The 22,628-nt window shown below is 47.0% G+C and overlaps 1 protein-coding gene across 1 annotated transcript in view; it reads left to right on the plus strand.

Moving 5' to 3' along the window:
* SERAC1 (serine active site containing 1) overlaps window positions 1–22,628 on the plus strand; it is a 36,921-nt gene that overhangs the window by 7,626 nt on the left and 6,667 nt on the right. Inside the window, exons 2-11 of the mRNA XM_049765461.1 lie at window positions 3,057–3,148; window positions 3,620–3,656; window positions 9,378–9,514; window positions 11,137–11,226; window positions 14,114–14,245; window positions 15,853–15,974; window positions 16,174–16,299; window positions 16,466–16,579; window positions 17,812–17,974; window positions 20,497–20,647. Coding sequence (XP_049621418.1) covers window positions 3,058–3,148; window positions 3,620–3,656; window positions 9,378–9,514; window positions 11,137–11,226; window positions 14,114–14,245; window positions 15,853–15,974; window positions 16,174–16,299; window positions 16,466–16,579; window positions 17,812–17,974; window positions 20,497–20,647 — 1,163 coding nt within the window. The 5' untranslated portion in view covers window position 3,057. The remainder of the gene's footprint in view (window positions 1–3,056; window positions 3,149–3,619; window positions 3,657–9,377; window positions 9,515–11,136; window positions 11,227–14,113; window positions 14,246–15,852; window positions 15,975–16,173; window positions 16,300–16,465; window positions 16,580–17,811; window positions 17,975–20,496; window positions 20,648–22,628) is intronic.

Here is a 22,628-nt window from a genome sequence, read left to right on the forward strand (position 1 = left end):
GGCATCCCATATGCCCCCGAGCCTGCCAGGAGCGATTTCTGAGCATAGAGCCAGGAGTAACCCCTGAGCACTGCAGGTGTGACCCAAAAACAGAAAACAAAAAAACAAAAAGTATATATAGTTTTTTGGTAAATGAATAGAAGTAACACATTGTAACTGTTTAACAGGTAATAAAATGGAATCTCCATCAAATACATATAACTGTATTAGACTCATCTACTAAAAGATCTAAAAATGAAATACAGAGGAGGGGCCAGAACAATAATACAACGAGTAGTGTGTTTGTCTTGCATGAAGCTGACCTGGGTTCGAGTCCAAGATCCCATATGGCCCTTGAGCACCACCAGGAATGATTCCTGAGTGCAGAGCCAGGAGTTAAGCCCTGAGCATTGCTGGCTGTGGTCCCCAAACAAACCTTGTTTGTGAGAAAATTGGCAAGGATGGTATAGTGGAACTTCAGGCAATATGTATGAAAGAGACTGAGTGTGGTCTTAAAGGGATCGGTCCTGTCAATCACTAGTGTGCATCCTGAGACAGTCCTCACAGCAGAACATAAAGCCTTGGTGTCCCTCATGTGTCAAGGCCCTGTCCCCTGAGGGGGTATTTTGTTACTGTATTCAGAGTAGTAACTACATAGTTGTTGAGTCAATAATGTATATGTACAAATCATCTATTATTTTTGGTGTTTGGACCACACCTGGCAGAGTGCTTAGGGCTTACTCCTGGCTCTTTTTCAGGGATCACTCCTAATGAGGGTCAGGGGACAATGGGGGTGCTGGGCATGGAACCATGTGCAAGTAAGCCTACCCAGAGGTCCAGCCTTTCTTTTTGATTTTTTTGGGGCCACACCTAGAAACTGAGTAGCACCAGGCCCTGTGTGCTGCAATTTGAGTCTGGAGAGCAGGTGAGCAGGAATCTCACAGGATCCCCCAGGGTGCTGAGAGTTTGAAATGGAGTAATCCACTCTCCAGAGCTGGTTGGAGCCAATGAGTCATCAGCAAGACCAAGAGGAAACGGGGGAGGGTACATCTTTCTAGTGGCCTTAGACCTTCCAGGGTGTGTTGGGAAGAAAGCCTGCTTCCTGTGGGTGTGGGGCCTGTGCCCCCTCATCATTGTGTAAGTTCAGGACTGGCATACCTCAGTGGATCAGGAGCAAAAAGAGCCATAGGATCTTAGAAGTGAATCTCTCCATAGACTCTTCCCATAGCTTGCAGCGGTGCTGCCTTGTCCCATGAGCAGGTTGTGTGCCTTCTGCCACTTCCAGGCTTTTGGAGGATGCATCAGATTTATTAAACAAGCAAGAAAGTCAGAAATTATAAACCCGAGGTACAGGGCCCTGTACCAGCTCCCCTGCTGCCTGGGTAATTGGCTAGTTCGTCCACTGTACAGCAAGAGGGTCAGAAGGAATATTTAGAAGTCTAGTATTTAGGGGCCGGAGAGGTGGTGCTAGAGGTAAGGTGTCTGCCTTGCAAGTGCTAGAGTAGGATGGACCTCGGTTCGATCCCCCGGCATCCCATATTGTCCCCCCAAGCCAAGAGAGATTTCTGAGTGCATAACCAGGAGTGTCAAACGAGTGTGGCCCAAAAACAAAAACAAACAAACAAACAAAAAAAGAGTCTAGTATTTAGTGGTGATTGCAGACACACATGTGACTATGTCTCTTTTGAGTTACTGAAAGTATGTTTTTTATCTGCTGGACCATTTCTCGGATCCGTCCACGACACTATGTTATTCCTGTTCTTTTTGTTTTGGGGCCACACTCAGATGCTCAGAGGTTACTCTTGGCTCTTCACCCTGGTGTACTCAGGGAATTCTTTGGGATGTTGGGGATTGAACCTGGATCGGCTGCCTGCAAGGCAAGCACCTCCATGGTTGTGCTATCACTCTGGCCCCTTCACCCTTTGTTCTCACATCCAGAAGGGCCCTGGCTCATTCAGAGACAAATGGTCTAGAATGCTGAGTTATTCTAGAAGTGCTTACATCACATTCCCATCATCCTTCTCAGTTGAGCTGCCTTCTCCACTCCTGAGAGGGGCCCGAAGTTAACCTCCTCTGGGAACTTGAAGTCATGCTGGGCCCCCCACTGAAGGAGCTGCTCCAGGGTGCCCGGTCTGTCTGCCACGCCACTACCCATCCCGATAGGCTTCCTCCCTCCAAAGATAAATACAAACCCCTACCTGGCTACATGCCTATTTTGAAAAACTTTAAAATACTTAAATCAATCTTCTGTTGAATAATCTGTACTTCCTGATTCTTTCTAATCATTGTGGAGAACCGTAAAGTACTAGCAAACTACTGAAGCCCAAGTAAAATATTAGGAAAAAAAAATATATATATATTATATATATATATATATTTTTTTGGTTTTTGGGCCACACCCAGAGGTGCTCAGGGGTTACTCCTGGCTGTCTGCTCAGAAATAGCTCCTGGCAGGCACAGGGGACCATATGGGACACCGGGATTCGAACCAACCACCTTTGGTCCTGGATCGGCTGCTTGCAAGGCAAATGCCGCTGTGCTATCTCTTCGGGCCCAAAAAAAATATTATTCTAAGTTTACTTTAAGATTTTTTGTTTGGGGTCCAAGCCCAGCTGCATGCAGGGATCACTCCTGTCGATTTTCATGGTGCCGGGGATTGAACTGGAGTCCACTACATGCAGGCAAACAACTTAATCTCTCTCCTGTCTCTCTAGCCCTGCTTTGAGTTTTCAAAGGAGGATTTATTTATTTATTTATTTATTTAGTTATTTTGGTTTTGGGCCACACCTGGCAATGCTCAGGTGTTACTCCTGGCTTTGTGCTCAGAAATTACTCCTGGAGGGCTCAGGGGACTACTACTTGGGATGCTGGGGATTGTATCCAGTCAGCTGTGTGCAGGACAGATATTCTCCCCACTGTGCTATCACTTCAGTCCCAGTTTTTTTTTTTTTTTAAACTGGGGCATTTTCCTCCTGGTCTTGATAGATCTAACTCTGAACTCTGAGACTGGGCATGTTCTCAAAGTGAAATGGAAAATCAGATTCCCACTTAAGCTTGTGATTGTTCCAAATATGCAGAATGTCCCTGGCTGCTTACTGCATCATCTGCTACAGAAGGATAAGAACCTCAACTCCTCCACCCAAGAACAGGACATACTGGGGAGACCGCAGTGAGTATCTAGAAACAAACTAATGCGGAGCTATTCGGGATCCCTGAACGGCCCCTGGAACTGCTGGCGGTGCTCAGGGGTTACTTCTGGCTCTGTGCTCAAAAATCACTCCTGGAAGGCTTGGGGGAGCCATATGGGATGCCAGGAATTGTACTCCAGTTGGCTGCATGCAAGGCAAATACCCTCCCTGCTATCCCTCTTGCCCCTGATTCTATATTTTTACTAAAAATAAGAGTGAGGACAAAGAAAGCAGTGCACATACTTATCGATGCCCAGATCACTCCTGAAAGGACTTGGGGGATCCTATGTGGTGCCAGGAATCAAATCTGGGTCAGCCACATGTAAGACAAGTGCCCTCCCTGTGCACTGTGCTTTGTCTGGCCCCATAGCTGCTCATGTCCAATTCTGTCACATTCTGAAAGCAAAGTTGGCTACGTTGAACTCACTAACTCCCTCCCCCTTTCTTTGAAGGAAACATCATAAAGCTGACTGGATCTCTGATATTAGGGTAAGTGACACCAGGACAATTGTCATCAGCTTCAGCTACTACCTGGACAAATGCCCTGTCACTGGGCTAAGGCCAGTTCAGGAGAGACCAAGCCATGGCAGTGCCTCTGGGATCTCATGTGGTCTGAACCTTCTGTGCATTGGTCCTTGTCAAGGGGTGCCCTTGTCACCTGCAGAAGGGGCAGTTTTGACATACCTGGAGTTTCCACACAGCTACATTTGCTTCTGAAGCAGGTGGAGAGGGGAAAAGCAGCTCCAGTCAGGCCAAAGGGGGAAGCACTGGTCTTGTACATAGCCAGCCCAGATTCAATCCCTGATACTCCATATGGTTCCCAGCATGGGGAGATAGTCAGTGTTTCCCCCAAACAAACAGAAATAATTCCAGTCAAAAGAGAGGAAAGGGTTGGGGAGAGAGGATAGGGAGAGGGGAGAGGGAGAGGGATAGAGGGACAGGGACAAGGAGAGGGAGAAATCCCATCTTAGCCTGCTTTGGAGATAGCTGTTGCAAGTCAGCCCCTGAAGCGGTTGACTGATGGAGGGATGGAGGATGAGATCTTTCCCCTCCAGCTCGGAGCACGCGTCTGCCAGCCTGTTTAGCCGATGGTTCTGAGGTGAAGCGGCGGATAAACAGTTCGCAGACGGTCAGGCTTGTGAAAATATCAGCTTTATTCAGAGGACAAGACTGAAGCCCAAAACCTCAGCATCAGTTCCAGCCAAAAAGCCCCCTGCCTTCCACAGACCTTTGCTTTTATCCCCAGAATCAGGTACCACCCAATGGTGGGATCAGATGCCACCCAATGGTGGGAGCAGAATCAGATACCACCTTAGGGTAGGAGCAGAATGCCAGGTCACACCCTAGGGTAGGGCACAATCACCAATCAGGGTAGGGTCAATAACATAATAATCCCATAAAAATGTTTACATAGACAACAATTCCCCATTTGTTTTTAGTAAACAGACAAAAATATACAAAAGTAAGTAATATTGTCTACAATTATTAAAAGAAAAACTAGTCAATAATAAAAGAGCAGCTGTTTGCATAAGTGCATCACAGGAAAATGTAAAGAAAAACTTCTAAACACAGGGTGTCTAACACCAGAAACATGTATCAAGGAATCAACTACAAGCTCCTGAGAAGATAAATCTACGACGAACATAGATCCTTAGAAGAATGCCAGAAAGGTTGTGTAGCAGGTGAGAAGATGCACCTTTTCTTTATTTGTTGTTGTTGTTGTTGGTTTTTGGTATTTGGTTTTAGGGTCACACCTGGCAGAGCTCAGGAGTTACTCCTGGCTCCACGCTCAGAAATCGCTCCTGGCAGATACCAGGATTCAAACCAATGACCTTCTGCATGAAAGGTAAACGTCTTATCTCCATGCTATCTCTCTGACCCATTTTCCGTGCAAGTCCAGGTAGACCAGAAAGCCCATCTTTGAGGGCATTGAATTAGGCCCTTATTTTGGAGGAAGAAGCAGTATACCCCCTGCACAGTGGGGGGCCACTGCAATGATGATCAATAGGCTTCTGAACTTAATTCAAGTTCTTTTTTTTTTTTTTTTTTTTTTTGGTTTTTGGGTCACACCCGGCTGTGCTCAGGAGTTACTCCTGGCTGTCTGCTCAGAAATAGCTCCTGGCAGGCACGGGGGACCATATGGGACACCGGGATTCGAACCAACTACCTTTGGTCCTGGATGGGCTGCTTGCAAGGCAAACACCGCTGTGCTATCTCTCCGGGCCCTTAATTCAAGTTCTTAATCCAGGGTGAAGTCCATATGATGTCTGAAATTGATGTACCAATACAGTCGATTATTTATAGATGGGAGCTTAAGTCACAAACCAAAACAAATGTTTAAGGCAGAGACCATCCCTGTGTAAATAAACAACTTGAGGGCCCATCCAATGGAACTTCCTATAAACCCAGTATTTTGCCTATGATGTGCCCACGCAAAAAACCCTGAGAACAAACAAAAATATTATTTAGGAAATTATAGACAACATATCTAACCCACTAACCTGAAGTCAAGAAAGCAAAACCCTAATGTAATACAACATCAATTCCTAAGATTAAAAACTAAAATAGAAAAACATTAATTACAATAGTCAAAAGAAGTGTAGTACCAAATATAAATTCATAGGATTATAATTATAAGAAAAATACAAAGGTGAAATTTCTACAGAGTCCAATACCAATCTGTTAAGATGAGTGGTCTGGAACTGCGAAAAGACTGGCAAAAGACACTTGATGGTTCTGGAAAAGCGGGTTGAAGCCATCATGAGTTGTTGGGCTTCTGCATTTCCTTTGGGATCGGTGCAATCTTGGGGTAGCCATTGTAGAAATGGTCAACAATAGCACTGTGTATGTGGATGGAAAACCAGAAATTCAAATAGCACAGTTTAACTGGGATCCAGAGACTCTGAGTCTTATCCATGGATCTTTTCTCTGAGGTTACATTATGACACAAATTCCAGGTGGCTTCATTTCCAACAAATTTGCAGCAAACATGGTACAAAACTCCAACAGTCACGGATTTCTTCCTCAGGCCGAGATCAGGAGGCTTGTAGTTGTGGGGGAAGGAGATGAGTTGCACATGTGAAGGGAATCCTGAAAATTAAATGTTAAGGACTAGGAAGAGAGAAGGAAGGATAAGGAAAACTAAATTGGGGAAGATAAAGTTAGGAAAAAGGGAACTATATACAAAATATGCAGGACAGATACTGAACAAGATATACACATACAGACTTCACAAAAAATATGGCCACAACACTCACTCATACCAAAAAAATTTGTTGGAAAGGATCCAAAATAGAGCAAAAGAAAAAAGAATTCAGCTGAATCAGCTAAAAGCGCTTTAAAATGTAATAGCCGGCAACTGTTAGATGAATCATTTCAAATTCAAAAAAAATATTTTTTTAATGGCAGAGCAGAACAGATCTGAAAGAAAATTTTATGTATAATACAAACATGGAAAACTACTATAAATGTATAACAGTATATATACAAAGTTATTGTATAACAGTAACTCTATGATAGTCAATCATAAGGGAGAAGCACTGTGAAGAAAGGCCACCTAAAAAGTATCAATATGTCAACAATTCAATGCCCTCAAAGATGGGCTTTCTGGTCTATCTGGACTTGCATGGAAAATGGGTCAGAGAGATAGCATGGAGATAAGGCATTTGCCTTTCATGCATAAGGTCATTGGTTTGAATCCCGGTATCTGCCAGAGTGATTTCTGAGCGTGGAGCCAGGAGTAACTCCTGAGCTCTGCCAGGTGTGACCCAAAAACTAAATACCAAAAACCAACAACAACAACAAATAAAGAAAAGGTGCTTCTGGGGCTGGTGAGGTGGCGCTAGAGGTAAGATGTCTGCCTTGCAAGCGCTAGCCAAGGAAAAACCGCGGTTCGATCCCCCGGCGTCCCATATGGTCCCCCCAAGCCAGGGGCAATTTCTGAGCGCTTAGCCAGGAGTAATCCCTGAGCATCAAACGGTGTGGCTCCTAAAACCAAAAAAAAAAAGGGGGGGGGTGCTTCTTCTCGCCTGCTACACAACCTTTCTGGCATTCTTCTAAGGATCTATGTTTGTCGTAGATTTATCTTCTCAGGAGCTTGTAGTTGATTCCTTGATACATGTTTCTGGTGTTAGACACCCTGTGTTTAGAAGTTTTTCTTTACATTTTCCTGTGATGCGCTTATGCAAACAGCCGCTCTTTTATTATTGACTAGTTTTTCTTTTAATAATTGTAGACAATATTACTTACTTTTGTATATTTTTGTCTGTTTACTAAAAACAAATGGGGGAATTGTTGTCTATGTAAACATTTTTATGGGATTATTATGTTATTGACCCTACCCTGATTGGTGATTGTGCCCTACCCTAGGGTGTGACCTGGCATTCTGCTCCCACCCTAAGGTGGTACCTGATTCTGGGGGATAAAAGCAAGGGTCTGTGGAAGGCAGGGGCCTTTTTGGCTGGAACTGATGCTGAGGCTTTGGGCTTCAGTCTTGTCCTCCGAATAAAGCTGATATTTTCACAAGCCTGACTGTCTTCGAGCTGTTTACCCGCCGCTTCACCTCAGAACCACCAGCTGAACAGGTGGCAGACGTGTGCTCCGAGCTGGAGGGGAAAGATCTCATCCTCCATCCCTCTATCAGTCAATTGCTTCAGGGGCTGACTTGCAATAATAGTCTCTTTCCAAAATGACTTTTTTTTTCTTCTGTGCAGGGAGGGCTTTGGGGCATACCTAGAGGTTCTCTGGCTTATTCCTGGCTCTGCTCAGGGATTACTTCTGAGAGTGCTTGAGGAAGATCATATGTGGCCCTGGGAATTGAAATGGAGTAGTTATGTGCACAGCAAATACTTAAATCTTGTACTATCTCTTAAGTCTTCTCTATCTTTAAGGGGAATCTCTATTTTTTCTTCTTCTTTGGTTTCTGGGCCACACATGGTGGCTAACACTGGCCTCATGCTTAGAAAACCACAGGTAGAAATCCCGGCCGGAGAGATAGGATGCAGGTAGGGCATTTGCCTTGCATGCTGAAGGATGGTGGTTTGAATCCTGGCATCCCACGTGGTCCTCTGAGCTTGCCAGGAGCGATTTCTGAGTGTAGAGTCAAGAATAACCCCTGAGCGCTGCCCGGTGTGACCCAAAAAAACAAACAAAAACAAAAAAAAGAAAACCACTTGCAGAATCAGGCTCAACCAATTGTAAGGTTACCCCTATATAATCTCGCTGTTTTATTTGTTTTTTTTCTTTGGGGCCACGCTTTGTGATGCTCAGGAGTTACTCCTGGCTCTGCACTCAAAATGCACCTCCAGGTGGGAGGGTCCCCCTGTTCCTGTGGGTGGGCAGTGCCTGATTGTCTTTTTTTCTTTCTCCTCGTGGGTGGAGAGATGGTTGGGGAGGCTGGTATAACTGGGGTGACCAAGTGCTAATTTTTCAGTACATCTTGGGGTTGTATAGGTCAAACTGAGTAAAAAAAAAAACTTTATTTATTCCTGCACCACAAACATTTTATGTGTCGACTCTAACTTTTGGTAAACCTTGAGTAGACATTTGATAACCCCAGAGAGATGCTGTGAACAAACTGATTCATGGGCAGGTTGTGGGCAAGGGCATATAGTGGTTCTGTATCTATACTGCACCCCCGAGGGCCAGAGATAGTGCTAATGTGGAACTGCCATTTGTGCTGGCATCAGAGTAGATAGTTGGGACGTGCCCCTGTGGTAAGTGGAGAAGTAAATCATGGATGAATAAATCACAGCTGCACCGCAGGAGAGTACCAATACGAGAACTCCAGGGGCTGCCCAGGCTGAACCTCACAATCGGAGAGTGGAGTCGGGGTCCACACAGGAACACTCTCATTTTAGGCTTAGGGGAACAGCTGAACTTCAGAGAAAAGTGAGGATATTGTCACAGCCCATAGCCCAAGTCAAAAGGACTGTCAGCTGTGGGAGATGGGAGGACTTGGTGGGGTGCGGGAAAGAAGAGTCTCTGGTTGGTCTCCGTTTGGCTCAAACACTTGATGGGACTGTCCACTAGGAACACATGTATTAACATATACTAGATATATCATTACATATTAACATGATAAATATAGTTTATATATAACATATATATGACTCCCTCAAAAATGACTGTGAGAAGCAGAAATAGAGAACAGCTCTTGTACTACCTTTACATCATTTGTTCATGGTAACAATATTTTTGTTTCTTTTAAAGAGGTTCGATATTTTTTACATATGAAGTTCTGGCCCTGAAGAAGTCTTTGACGTTACATACTGAGGTGGTAGAAAAAGAAAAAATGAAGTCCTATATCTATATGAACATGGGCTCATTAGATGAAAGAGACAAATATGGTAAGTGGTGGCAAACCTAGTTTTGTGAATGGTGAATACCAGTTATTTAATTTCAAAAATGGCGCAAGAGTGATGGTGAAAGGGGTAGGTAGTGTACTTGGCTTGCACAGGGCTGACCCCTCTCCCTTAGGAATCCCCCAAGCACTGCCAGGAGAAAGCCCTGAATACTGCTGGGTGTGGCCACAAACCAGCCCCTGAAAAGAAACCAAAAGTGTCTGAAACCCAGTATATGACAGATAGAGCCACCTGACTCTTCCCGAGCAGCACACAGGAGCCCTGCCCACTCCTGCCACCTGACCGCCTGCTGGATGTCACCAGGGCCATACATAGCATCACTCGGGGCCTCAGGGTGTCAGAGACTGAACGTGAAGCCTCTGTCAGCCATTGCCTAGCTCAGCAGCCTCTGGGCTTCTCTGAATTTGCCCTTGCCCTAATGCAACTTAGCAATCCAGAGGCAGGCCCTGTGCTAGACACACCTGAAAGCAAGATTTTTTTGTCATTTCAGATACATTTCTGCTGTCTTTTATTTTTTGTATGGGGGCCACACCTCGTGGTGCTCAGGGGTTAATCCTGGCTTTGTGCTCATAAATGACTCCTGGTAGGCGTTGGGTACCCTATGGGATGCTGGAGATAGAACTAGAAAGAGATTGGAGAGGAAAGAGAGAGAGAGAGAGAGACAGAGACAGAGACAGAGACAGAGAGAGAGACAGAGACAGAGGAGAGAGACAGAGACAGAGGAGAGAGAGAGACAGAGACAGAGAGGGGGGAGGGGGGAGGGGAGGAGAGGAGACTGAATAGTATTCTGACCCTATGAGATGCTGGGATCCGCCTGGTGTGACTGATGCTCCATCATGTTACTGAGACGAGCTCTCTAGAGGCATTTCTCTGGGCAGTGCAATGCTGTGTTTCCCTTTCTCACTTTTCCCATAACTTGGAGAGTATTTGTGAGATCGTGAAATCTTGGTTCCCATAATGACTTTTTTTCTTTTTCTTTTTTTTGATTTTGGGCCACAACCTGTGATGCTCAGGTATTATTCCTGGCTATACACTCAGAAATTGCTTCTGCTTGGGGAACCATGTGGGATGCCAGGGATCGAGCCACGGCTTGTCCTAGGTTAGCACATGCAAGGCAGATGCTTTACTGCTTGCGCCACCACTCTGGCCCCCCATAATGATTTTATCCTCCACATTATTATTCCCCAAACAAAGAATAATATTATAGTGGTGCTCAAGCAGAGCTTGAGGGGTCAGGGGCCACCTTTGAACTCTATCTTGGTGCAATTTCACTCCTATCCCCCCTTGAAAAGGGCAGTTCATTCAGTGCTAGCCCCTGAGGAGGCTGTGCCGCTCCCAGAGACACCGGGCCTTCAGGGCTCCATCCTGCTGCTTTGAAGGGGACCCTGCAGTGCAGGGTTCAAACTTGGTTCCCAGTGCAGCAGATCTTGTATTCTTGACCCCTGGGTTCTATTCCTACTTCCAGACTTGCTGCTTTGCATCCCATGTTGGAATATAAAGATATTCGATGCTATTTTATGTTCTGAAAACAGTTGGAGTTTATACACTGCTTTTCTGAAGGATATGTTTATTTTTGCTTGTTTGTTTTGCATTTGTGAACATTTTAGGACTTACTCATCTGGCAAGAAAAGAAATCCATAAAGCAGTCAGAACGATCTTAATTGCATCAGCCAGGCTGTTCCAGAATCCCTTTGCTGGTAAGTAGCAGAACTTCAACTGGACAGTAAAGGGCTCATTAGCAACCTGAAAGACACTTGGTCATCAATATGGTCCCTTTCTTTGATTTGGGAGGGGAAGGTGGGGCCACCCCCAGTGGAGCTCTTGACTCCTTTCAGAGCAGACTTGGTGCTCAGGGGGTTATGCTTGGGAACCATGTGGTGTTAAAAGTCAACTCTGGACTTCCTGCATGCATAGTGTGTGTGGGGAGCCTAGCTGATGAAACCTGGGACATAGGACACCTCAGTAATTCCTAATCTGGTCACCCACGTGACCAAAAGGCCCATGCCTTGAGAACAAAGGAAATAGACAAAAATAAAGTAATTCAGAGCAGCCCAATATATCCAGCCAGAAAGAAAGATATAGAGTTTGCCTTTGTGTTAGCAAACATTATTAAGAACTCTGTTTGAATCTTATGCCTTTTAGTAAAACGTGCTCAGGTCTACCTCTTTGCCCCTCCCTATTACCTGCCCCAGTTTATGCTAATGAATGATTGTAACTGTGATTGGTGTAAAACTTGTAACACCCCTGACGTGTTTCAGCCCTTAACAGCTGATTCCCCCAACAATAAACTTCCCTTTTTGAACAGCATGCGTTGTCTTGAAGGCCCTTCTTACTAATTTCTCTAGTTCTTCTTTACAGGTCGGTTCTGCTCGAGTGAACCCACTAATAACTAGCAACTTTCATTTCCACACCCCCGCGGGTCGGGGGACTCCCACAAAAGTTGCAAGTGTGTATGAGGGCCTATTGAGCTCTAGCTCTGGCCCAATTTTCTGTTTCTTATAGTAACACTTTAATCTTGGAAAATAACATTTTTCCCTCATGTTACTGGAAGGCTTTCTTTCTGCTGTCTTTTTTGGCTATAGCATTATTTGTTTGGTTTTGGGCCATTCCTGGTGATGATGCTCAAGGCTTACTCATGGCTCTAAACTCAAGCAGTGCTCAAAGAACCGTATGGGATGCTGGGGTATTGAACCCCAGTGAGTTGCAAGCACTCTACCCACTGTATTATCTCTGCTGTTCTGCAGTTTGGAGGGGCCACAACCAGTGGTGTTTAGAGTTCTGTGCTCAGGCATCATTCCTGGAGAACCTGGGAACCATATGGGGTACAGGGATCGAACCCTGGTAGTTTGTAAGGCAAGTAACCTCCCCACTGTGTTCCTGCCCAGATGTATCATTCTTAGATTGACACTGAAGCTAAATATACCCTTTGATTTTGATGAGTATTTCAGGAATAATTTATGTGAAAAGCACCCCTTTTTTGTTAACAAGAATATGGCATCAAAAATATAGACTTAAGGGGAATTAGAGCAATAGTAGAGCAAGTAAGGCACTTGTCTTGCATGTGGCCAATCTGAGTTTGGTCCCTTGCACCCCACATGTTTCTCCCAAGCCCCTTGACTTGCTAGCCTTGAGCACAGAACAAGAGTAAACCCTGAGTGTTTCAGGATGTGGATCCAAAAAAACCAAAACAACTTGAAGACCAGCGTGATAGTAAAGTGGTAGTACAGCTTGCTTATGGCCAACCTTGGTTCAGTCCTAAGAGCACCCCATAGGGTTCCCTAAACACCACCAGGAGTGATCCTTGAATGCAAAGCCAGGAGTAAGCCTTGAGCACTGTTTGGGTGTGGTCCAAAAAACAGGCACAAACAAAAAAAGTAGACTTGATTGGTAAATTGAAGATGTGGAGATGTGGAACTAGCTTTTAAAATAAAGCTGTTCTTTTTTTTCTAAAAAGGTATCACATAAAGCTGCGTTCTTTCCATGACAGCAGACTATACTACTCAGCTATTAGAAAAGAGTTTTCATCTTACTATAACACAGATAGAACTAGAGTAGTCATGTGGAGTTAAATAAGTTAGAAAGAGAGAGACACTGGTGTCCCACTTGTGCATGGGCCATGGCAGAACAGAGAGCACTGCCGAATGAGGAGACTCAGAGATTGGCACAACAGAATGAGTGTCAGGGACAGAAAGGCTGTGACAAAAGGGCTCACAGACGGTGGTGGAGGATAAGGACCCTTTGTGGAGAAGACTGGTAACATTATACATGCTTTTATTCTTCCAAATTCGTGTTGCTTAATTAGAAAAAGTTTAAGTTGGCATCATGCAAACGAAAAAAGATGGGAAAACTTTCTAGAATTAAAAGGCTTAATTGAATTTTGAGTTTCCTAACCAGTGGGGGAAGAGGGCTCCAAGAGATTAGTACTGTGCATCAGGAAGGCTCTTGCCTTGCTTATAGCTGACACCACATCACCAATCACTATGTCTGGAAGAGCCCCTTAGCACAGCCAGGAGTGGCCCCAGTCCCCCTCCTTTCAAAAAAAAAAAATTCAGGAAATTAGACTTTCTGTTTTTGTTTTTGGGCTATACCCAGCAGCACTCAGGGATTACTCCTGGCGCTGTGCTCAGGAATTAGTGCTGGCAGTGCTCTGGGTATAATATGGGATGCCAGGTATCGAGCCTGGGTCATCCTTGTGCAAAGCAAATACTCTCCCTGCTGTACTATCACTTTGCCCCCCCTCCCAGTCCTTCCTCTTTGGGGGGATGGCATGCCCAGCAGTGCTCAGGTGTTACTTCTGGCAGACTCAGGGGACACTCTGGCAGACTCAGGGGACCATCTGAGATGCCAGGAATCAAACCCAGGTCAGCTCATGCAAGGCAAATGCCTTACTGCTGTGTTACTACTCCTGCCCCAAATCAGAGACTTTTGACTACAAACTGGCTGGAAACTGACCTGTCTACCATGATTGGTTCCGGCAACATGAACAAATCCCCCTAGACCAGGTTTCAGGTATTTGTCCCTTTCACAAACGGGGAACAGGAAATGCTGGGGGACCTCACTTGCATCACCCTTCCCTCTGCACAGACACGTTCAGCTCAGTGGATGTGGAGGACCATGAGTGCCCCGTGTGGCTGCTACTTCGGAGAAGCAGGTCAGAGGACCATGAGGACCGTCTGCAGGCTGTGCAAGACCTAGCTGAGGCCCGGCATTGGCAAGGTATCAGGGGCCACATGCTCTGCTGGGGGTGGGGGTGAGTAGTTTGGGCTCCTGTGAATGTACATGGTGGTGCTAGGGACAGCAGCGTGGCCTCAGCAATGAATGCTCTGTCCAAGCGACCTTGATACATAGATAACAGATATTTGCAAAAGTCTCAATGCCAGTGACACAGAAACTTGGAAACCAGCCTGCAGAGGCAGAGGCGTTTGTGAGCACTGTTTCCTAGCCTGGACAGTGAGGCAGGGGAGATGCTTCAAGTGTTGAGCACATGCAGCGAGTGATGATGTAAACATGAGCATGGATAATGTTAGCAGAGCCTTGGAGCAAGTGTTTTGTCCAGATCTCCCTTCCCGAACTGTGTTTCACAATGGTTTTACTTGGAAGGCAGGGGCTGGAGTTGTGGAAGGCACATGGGCCCTGAGGTCTCACCCTTGCCACAGCAGCTGTGACTGAGGGCCATGTTCTAGTGGGCAGAATTTTTGTCTTGATTCAGAGACCTTGGTGTCTGGGATGCTCTCACAAAATGCCCTAGAACTGAATTTTGAATAAAAGCAGTCACAGCCAAGAACAGTGTTTAGTGACCTTGGGTGTAGCTGAGGTCCTGCCTTCTGTGTTGTAATGGGCACCTGTGTACCCAACAAGGGACAGGGCACTCCCTGGAGTGTCTGTGGAAGGGCCAGAGGAAGGCTACACCCTCATAACTGACCATTTTCCCACAGACCTGCCCTCCAAATATGGTGGCATTGGGACACTGGAATTGGGGGGACACACGTTGGCCGATAGCCAGAGACCGAAGAAAATGTGATGGTATTTCACCTGAAGGTGAACACGGATCCCGCCATGTGGACAGGGACATTGTGGGATATCAAAGTGCCATAAATCTGGCATCAAACTCTGGGCTTCACGTACTTCAAGCTTACACAGTGGCCCTTTGAGGCTCTCCCCAAGTCCAGGGATACTCTTGAAAATGAAGTTAATGAACCCAGGGTCAATAGCTCAGCTTGTTCTCTGCTCCACCAGGCCTGGGGTTATTTATTCCCAGAACAATTACCCACACACACACTATGCCCCAATAGATAATATATAAAATTCAAAAATAAGGGGCTGGAGAGATAGCATGGAGGTAAGGCGTTTGCCTTGGATGCAGAAGGTCGGTGGTTCGAATCCTGGCATCCCATGTGGTCCCCCAAGCCTGCCAGGAGCGATTTCTGAGTGTAGAGCCAGGAGTAACCCCTGAGTGCTGCCGGGTGTAACCCCAAAACCAAAAATAAAATAAGTTAAATCGCCTCTAACCTATTAGTATTCATATGGTAAACATTAGTATTCCTGCAAGGCAAATGTACTACCTTCTGTGCTATCACTCCCCCCTTTTTTAAAGTTTGGCTGTGACATGCATGACACTGAGAATCATTGGGACTGGAAATGGAAAAGCAGAGGGTTCCATTTAACAGTTCTGTAAGTGCAATTGGAGTTAGGAGAAATGCTCAGGGAATGCCGAATTGCAGACCTGTAGTCCAAACATTGTTGAATCCCCAACACAGTTCCTCTGATGGTCGGTGTGTGGCGTCTGGGTTGATTCAGTGTTGACAGCCCCTCTTCCCCCACAGATTACCAGTACAGGATCATTGCTCAGGCTGGCGACCTCAGGACCCTTGTTGGTCTGGCACGGAGCAAAAACAGTGACCTGCGTTTTTTTCTGCCACCACCTCGATTGCCTGCTTTAAAAGAAGTAAGTAGGGGCCAGAGAGAGAGAGAATACAACAGGGAAGGCATTAGCCTTTTATGCAGCCAACCTGGGTTAGATCCCTGGCATCTCACATGGTCTCCTGAGTCTGCTAGGAATAATTTGAGCTCAAAGCCAAGAGTAACCCCAAAAGCTGCCCTCCCCCCCCACCCTCCCCCCTGCCTCTCCCCTTCTCACTTCTCAGGACTCCTGCCTGGAAGAACTCCGGCAGCTGCTATCGTCCCTGCCCCAGACAGAGCTCGATGAGTGCATCCAGAATTTCACATCCCTGGCTCTGAGCGAAAGTAGCCAGAGTCTGGCTGCCCAGAAGGTGAGCTAAGGCTGCCCTAGGCAGGCATACTGCTGGGAAGTTCTGTTGCCTCTATGTTCCCAGATTGAGTTCTTTTGAGTTCTGCATAAAGCAGTCTGTTTTGTTGTTATTATTGTTGTTGTTGACATTGTCAAATTTTGCAATGAAAATGTAAATGCTCTTTTAGGGTGGCTTATGGTGTTTTGGAGGAAATGGACTTCCGTATGCTGAGAGCTTCGGAGAGATGCCCTCAGTCACTGTGGAGATGTTCTGTTTAGAAGCTATCATCAAGCATTCTGAGGTAATGGAACTTTGGAAATGCTATTGATGTTTCACAATAACCCTTGTTTATTTATGGAGAGAGAAGAAGACTTTCTGCATGACTATTAGAATCAACCATCATAATTTAGTATTAACACATGAGTTCCATTTCTGGCAAGGTTTTCTAGAAATGGGCCTTCATCTCAGTGGTACCCACTGGCTGCTTGGATGTCTCTGTTTCACCTTCAGTTTCTCTAACAGATACTATGACCAGTCAATATCCCCGGTCTCCCTGGTGTCCACCTGCTGGACACCAGGCCACCCACTGCTGATTTGCTCTGGCCCCTTTGAGCATCATGGCATTTCTGTTGTGACTATAGTTTAATTTAAAAGAAAAATACAACATAAAAGCCTGAGAGAGAGAGAGAACAGGGGTTAAGGCACATGCCTTGCATGGAGCACACTCTCTCCGGCACCCCATCTGGGGCAAGCACTGGCAGGTGGGATCCCTGAGCACCTCCACTATTTTTTTCTGAAATTTGAGAATGAAAATTGTTGCCTCTAGGGCCATAGTTTCATGTCAGACAACTCAGGGGGTGCAGATAAGACATGGTCACAATGGAGCCTCTGCTACATCCTGGTCCCTCATACCCCAAACTTCTGCCCATCGACTTTCCTTGCTCATGTACAGTCTGAATCCTTCTCTTTTGTTATAGCTTTTCTCCTTTTTTTTGTTTTGTTTTGTTTTGTTTTTGGGTCACACTCAGCAGTGCTCAGGGGCTACTCCTGCATCTACACTCAGAAATCGCCACCAGCAGGCTTGGGGGACCATATGGGATGCTGGGATTTGAACCACTGTCCTTCTGCATGCAAGGCAAATGCCCCACCGCTTTGTTATCTCTCTGGCCCCCTGGCTTTTCTCTTAAAGCCTCTTGCCAGCATCTACACAAGACCAGCCCAGGCCTGGGGACTGTGGGATACAGGGCAGGTCTCTGGACTTCTCCTGTCTCCCGAAAGTCTAGTCTGTGCTATGCTGTTTGCAGGTGGCAGTTCTCATTAGCTCCCAGCCACTATCCCTGGAGTTTGATTTTGCTGCAGTGACAGTGTCGGTCCTTTCAGGAGGGCCGAGCTAAGAAACAGAAACACGGACACGGACGCATCCCTCCAGGATGGACTGGATGCTGGGCCCCAGGAACTGAGCTAGGCCTGGGAAGTGAGCTCCACCCAGGTGTTAACTTGTCCCAGACACTAAGCTGGCCTGTCTGCCTGCAGATCCCTGCGCACTGCGACAAGCTGGTGACGAATGGCGGCCTGCAGCTGTTGCAACGGCTCTACCGGATGCACCAGGACTGTCCCCAGGTGCGCCGAAGCATCGTGCGCATCATCGGCAACATGGCGCTCAATGAACACCTGCACGGGGCCATCGCCCGCTCAGGTAAGCACCGTCGCCACACGGGACGTGGGTGTGTGCACAACTGTGGGGAGGGGGACCTCCCGCAGGACATGGTCACATGCAGACAGTAGTAGGATATCATAAGGACATGGTGTGTGCAGAGAGTTGTGGGATGTCGCTGGCCACAGTGTTTGTGGATGGCACGCTAGAATTTGTTCAGTGCTGATCACAGCTGAGCATACATGCCTTGCTCCTTCCCCAATGCTCTCATGCTTGAGTCCCCGATGCCCTGGAATGCAGTGGGCAGGTGCCTTACTCCCCCTTTCCCTTCTATTCATCATCTTCTGGTTCTGCCCCATGCAGACCCTTCCCTTCCCCATAACCCCTGCACCATTCACCCCAACATTTACTTGCTCCTATCTGAGCACTTGCCCTTCACATGAGGTCTTTGTCTGTTCCTGTAATGGCTGTTTCTTCTGTTCACCGTCTTCTGGGTGCATTTCAGTAATGCACCTGCTGGGGCTGGGGCACACCTGCCCTGTCCCTGCCCCATCCCCACCCGGACCAGCCTCCCCTCTCAATCCCACAGCCTTGCATTGGCTGGAAGTGCTCGCAGACCTCTGAGGGCCAGTCTGGAGTGGCCAGTCAGTCATGTTCCTCCCTCAGGGGGAACCTGGCCATACCCTTGGTCCTTCTATAGAACCCTCTCACCCATCTCCTATTTTACCTCCCAAGGCCTACAGCCAGGCCACACTCTGTGCTCAGGAAAAGGGAATACCTCATAAGACAGACCTCTGCTTTGCCCCAGGATGTGCTCTCACCCCTCTGGCTGCATCCACCTTGCCCTGGGCCCTTGCCACCTGCCTCCTGACCACTCACTGTGCCCACATGGGCAGCACTGCTTTGCTGGCACCATGGTTCCTATAGGCATCTGACCTTCACCTGCCTTTAGTGTGGTTTTTACCAGATTGGCAGCTCTTTGCAATTCAGATCTCTAAAAGTTAAAAAATATGTTGATACTTTTATTTGTAAAGAGGGGTAACTGAGACACTGCTGGTGGGACTGTAAATTGAGACAGTCTTGGGTCGGATTTAGTGTTAAAGACTGTATAGCAGAGGCCAGATAAATAGCACAGTGGGGATGGTGTTTGCCTTGCACATGGCTGACCCCAGAGCCATCGTATATGATCCCCTGTGCCCTGCCAGGAGTGACTCCTGAGTGCAGAGCCCTGAATACTGATGAATGTGGCCCCCAGTAAAACCATTTAAAAAGGGAAGCTACAGCTTCCCTTGGGGCTAGTAAAGTTTCTTGGAATCTTCCCCAATGAAACACTGGGATTCAGGGTTGAGGACTAGGGCTTATCAGCCTATTGTTACAGAAGATTTGGAAACTGGCTCCCATCATGGTGGGCCAAAACAGGGTTTCTCCACCTGGGGCTGGGGTTTCCTCCAGTTTCAATTCCTTTTCATGGGCCCCTTACCTCCTGGTTGTTCTCTCACCTCAAGCCCAACCCTCACCCGCACCGCTAACATTTTGACCTGTGGTCCTGGGTTAGGAGCTGACCTGGGAAGGTCTATCAGAGGAAGGCCAGGGGGAATGTCTGAGTGCGAACATCAGCCACTTGGTGCCTTCTCTGGGCATCCATCAGTGCTTAGCTCAGCACATAGGATGCAGCATCCAGAGGGACAGCATCTGTCCTTTGAGCCCCTCAGGCTAGCCAAAGGCTAGTTGCTTATTAAAACCTTTCTTCAGGGGACCCGAGTAAGCACAACATTTGTCTTGTATGCAGCCAGCCAGGTTCCAGTCCCAGCATCCCTTATCATTTCCCAAGCCTGCCACCTGATAGGAGAGTCAGGAGTAAATCTTCCCCCCACCAGCATTACCGGCTGTGGCCCAAAAACCAACCCACCAAACAAACAAAACACCTTCCTCCAACTTGAAGGAATCTTTAGGATGTTCTTCAGGAAATGAGCCTGGCTTTCTGGACAGCATGCTTGTTTCCCTCTGACCTCATCAGAAATTCATGGATAGATTTTTTTAACTGTAAGTGCTCCTGAGAGCACAGAGCCAGCAAAATAGAGCTGTATGTCTGACCTTCCCTTCTGCCCTATATTAGTATGGAGTCTCTTTCTAGATCCAGGTTCATGTATATGAGCAAGGATATGGATCTGCATTCTGAGGTGCATAAAGTGATGTGTAATTTTCAGCAAGAAAGATGAGAACAGGGGTCATGGAGAGCAAAAGGGTTAAGATACTGACCTTGCATGTGACCAACCCATGGTCCCCCCAAGCACTGCCATAGGTGATCCCTAAGCACAGCTTATGTGACTCAGCCCACCTCCCCAGGAATAAAAGAAATTGTACTGCACAATTGTGTGTCCACTAAGAGACATAGTGGCCTGGGACATCGTGGCACAGTGCTGTGGGGCCCAGTGGGTCTTAGGAAGATGGGATTGAGTTGGTGCCAAGGGTCCCCAGTTTCTTCCTGCTGTCACTCTTGCTGGAACCCGATGCCTGGTGTGGCCCTTTGGGGCCTGCCTGCAGCAGACCTGTCCTTCCCACAGGCTGGGTGTCCCTCATGGCTGAGGCAATGAAGTCAAGCCACATCATCGATGTCTCGCACGCGGCCCGTGCCCTGGCTAACCTGGATCGAGACAGCGTGCGGGAGAAGTACCCAGATGGAGTGTACATATTACACCCCCAGTTTCGAACCAGGTGAGCACAGCAGGTTGGCTCTCTTGGGGTGTGATGCAGAAAGCCTGGGAAGCACTTGGCAAAGTCTGATGTTGTTGGCAAGAAATTCAGAGCCCCAGGCTTGGCCAGTGTGGAACGAGTTACTATCAAATTGTTTTACTTAGGGCTCTGTCCAACAGGTTTCAGCCCCTTTACATGTGACCCCTGACTCAAGAAGTGACTTGTGCTGTCTCCATGAGTCTGGGGAAATGTTGCCTGCAGGTGTCTTAGTTTTATCATCTTTGGATGGAGGGTACTGTCGGGATCCTTGTCCCTTCATGGAGGTCACATTGTCACATTGTCTTAGGGGAGCAGCACCAGAACTTGGCATCACCAAGGGTGGTCGAACCATATAGGTCACCTCACATGCCGGTTTTCCACTGGCAGCCACCAATCTGTCCTCAGTACCCTGATTGGGGATGTCGCTTCCCGGTGTCCACATAACACTGGGCTCCCATTGCCCTTGGCTTTCACGTCGGACTTATCCTTTTGTATTTGGAATTCATCTTCCAAATACTCACATAGACACACCCAACCCTACATCTGCTCCCCAGTCAGCAGGCTAAGGTGGTTTCTGCAGCTTGGCTCTGGGGTGCTGCTCCACTGCAAGGGGTACAGTTCTTCTGCTTTATCTCTGGGTGAATTTCTAGAGGTGGAGTTGTGACATCTATAGCTTCTCTTTAACCTTCTTTTTGGCAGGTTACCATGCCATATCTGGTAATGCTCAAAGGTAAATCCTGACTGCACTCAGGGCTCATTCCTGGTGGAATCCTATGGGTTGCTGGAGATTGAACCTAGGTTGGCCATGCACAAGGCCAGCGCCCTTCCACTGTACCATCTCCCTAGAGCTGTGTTTCTATTCTTTTTTTGTTGGAGACTTTGCAGTGCTGGAGATGAAACCACACACAAAGCTTGAGTTCCAATCCTTTGAGTTTTCTCAGCCCTCATGGTCTGTGAAGGTGTCTTCACACTCTCCCTGGATGGCCCAATGTCCTACCCACGGGGTCTCACGACCTCCTACCCTTCATACCCGCTGCCACCTTCTTCACATCTCAGGAGGGAGAGGTGGTACCATATGATGGTTCTGCTAAGTGTGATGTATTTTTCTCACAGGCCTGTAAACCATGCTCACGACTTCCCCTGAAAAATGTGCTGGGATCATCTGCCCATTTTCAAATCAGATCTATCGTTGAGTTTGGGGGTTGTTTATGTCTTGGTCCCTTTTGACTCTATGATTCAAGAACATCTCCTGCCATCCTGTAGGTTGCTTTTTCATTGCAGCTGCCCGTGGTTCCCTTTGTCTAGTGGGCTTTCATTATTTTTTTTGCGGGGTGCCCTACACCAGCGGTGCTCAGGGGTTACTCCTGGCTAAATGATCAGAAACCTTTTCTGGCAGGCTCAGGTGTCCATATAGGATGCCGGGAATTGAACCTGAGTCAGCCACACATGCAAGGCAAACACTCTACCCATTGTACTATGGCTCTGGCTCTGTCAGGTGGGCTTTAAATCTAGATTAGTCCAATTTCCCTTTTGTACTTTCTATTGTTAGATTCAAATTTTTAGATGTGAAAAGTCTGATGCCTGCTCTTTTTTGAGGCTATTTTTGCTCACTCTTCTAATCCTCCATTGCTGACAGAGAACGTCTAGGAAGGAAATGAACACAAAAGTCACGTGTTTCTTAAATTATTATTGTCAAGGGCTTTAAGATCAAGTTTGAGGGGCCGGCGAGGTGGCGCTAGAGGTTAGATGTCTGCCTTGCAAGTGCTAGCCAAGGAAAGGACCACGGTTCGATCCCCCGGCGTCCCATATGGTCCCCCCCCCAAGCCAGGGGCGATTTCTGAACGCGTAGCCAGGAGTAACCCCTGAGCATCTAACGGGTGTGGCCCGAAAAAAAAAAAAGATAAAGTTTGAGAAAAAAGCAAAAATGTTAACGGGGAGCCGGAGAGATAGCATGAAGGTAAGG

Source organism: Suncus etruscus, chromosome 18 (genome assembly GCF_024139225.1).
Source record: "Suncus etruscus isolate mSunEtr1 chromosome 18, mSunEtr1.pri.cur, whole genome shotgun sequence".
NCBI lineage: Eukaryota > Metazoa > Chordata > Mammalia > Eulipotyphla > Soricidae > Suncus > Suncus etruscus.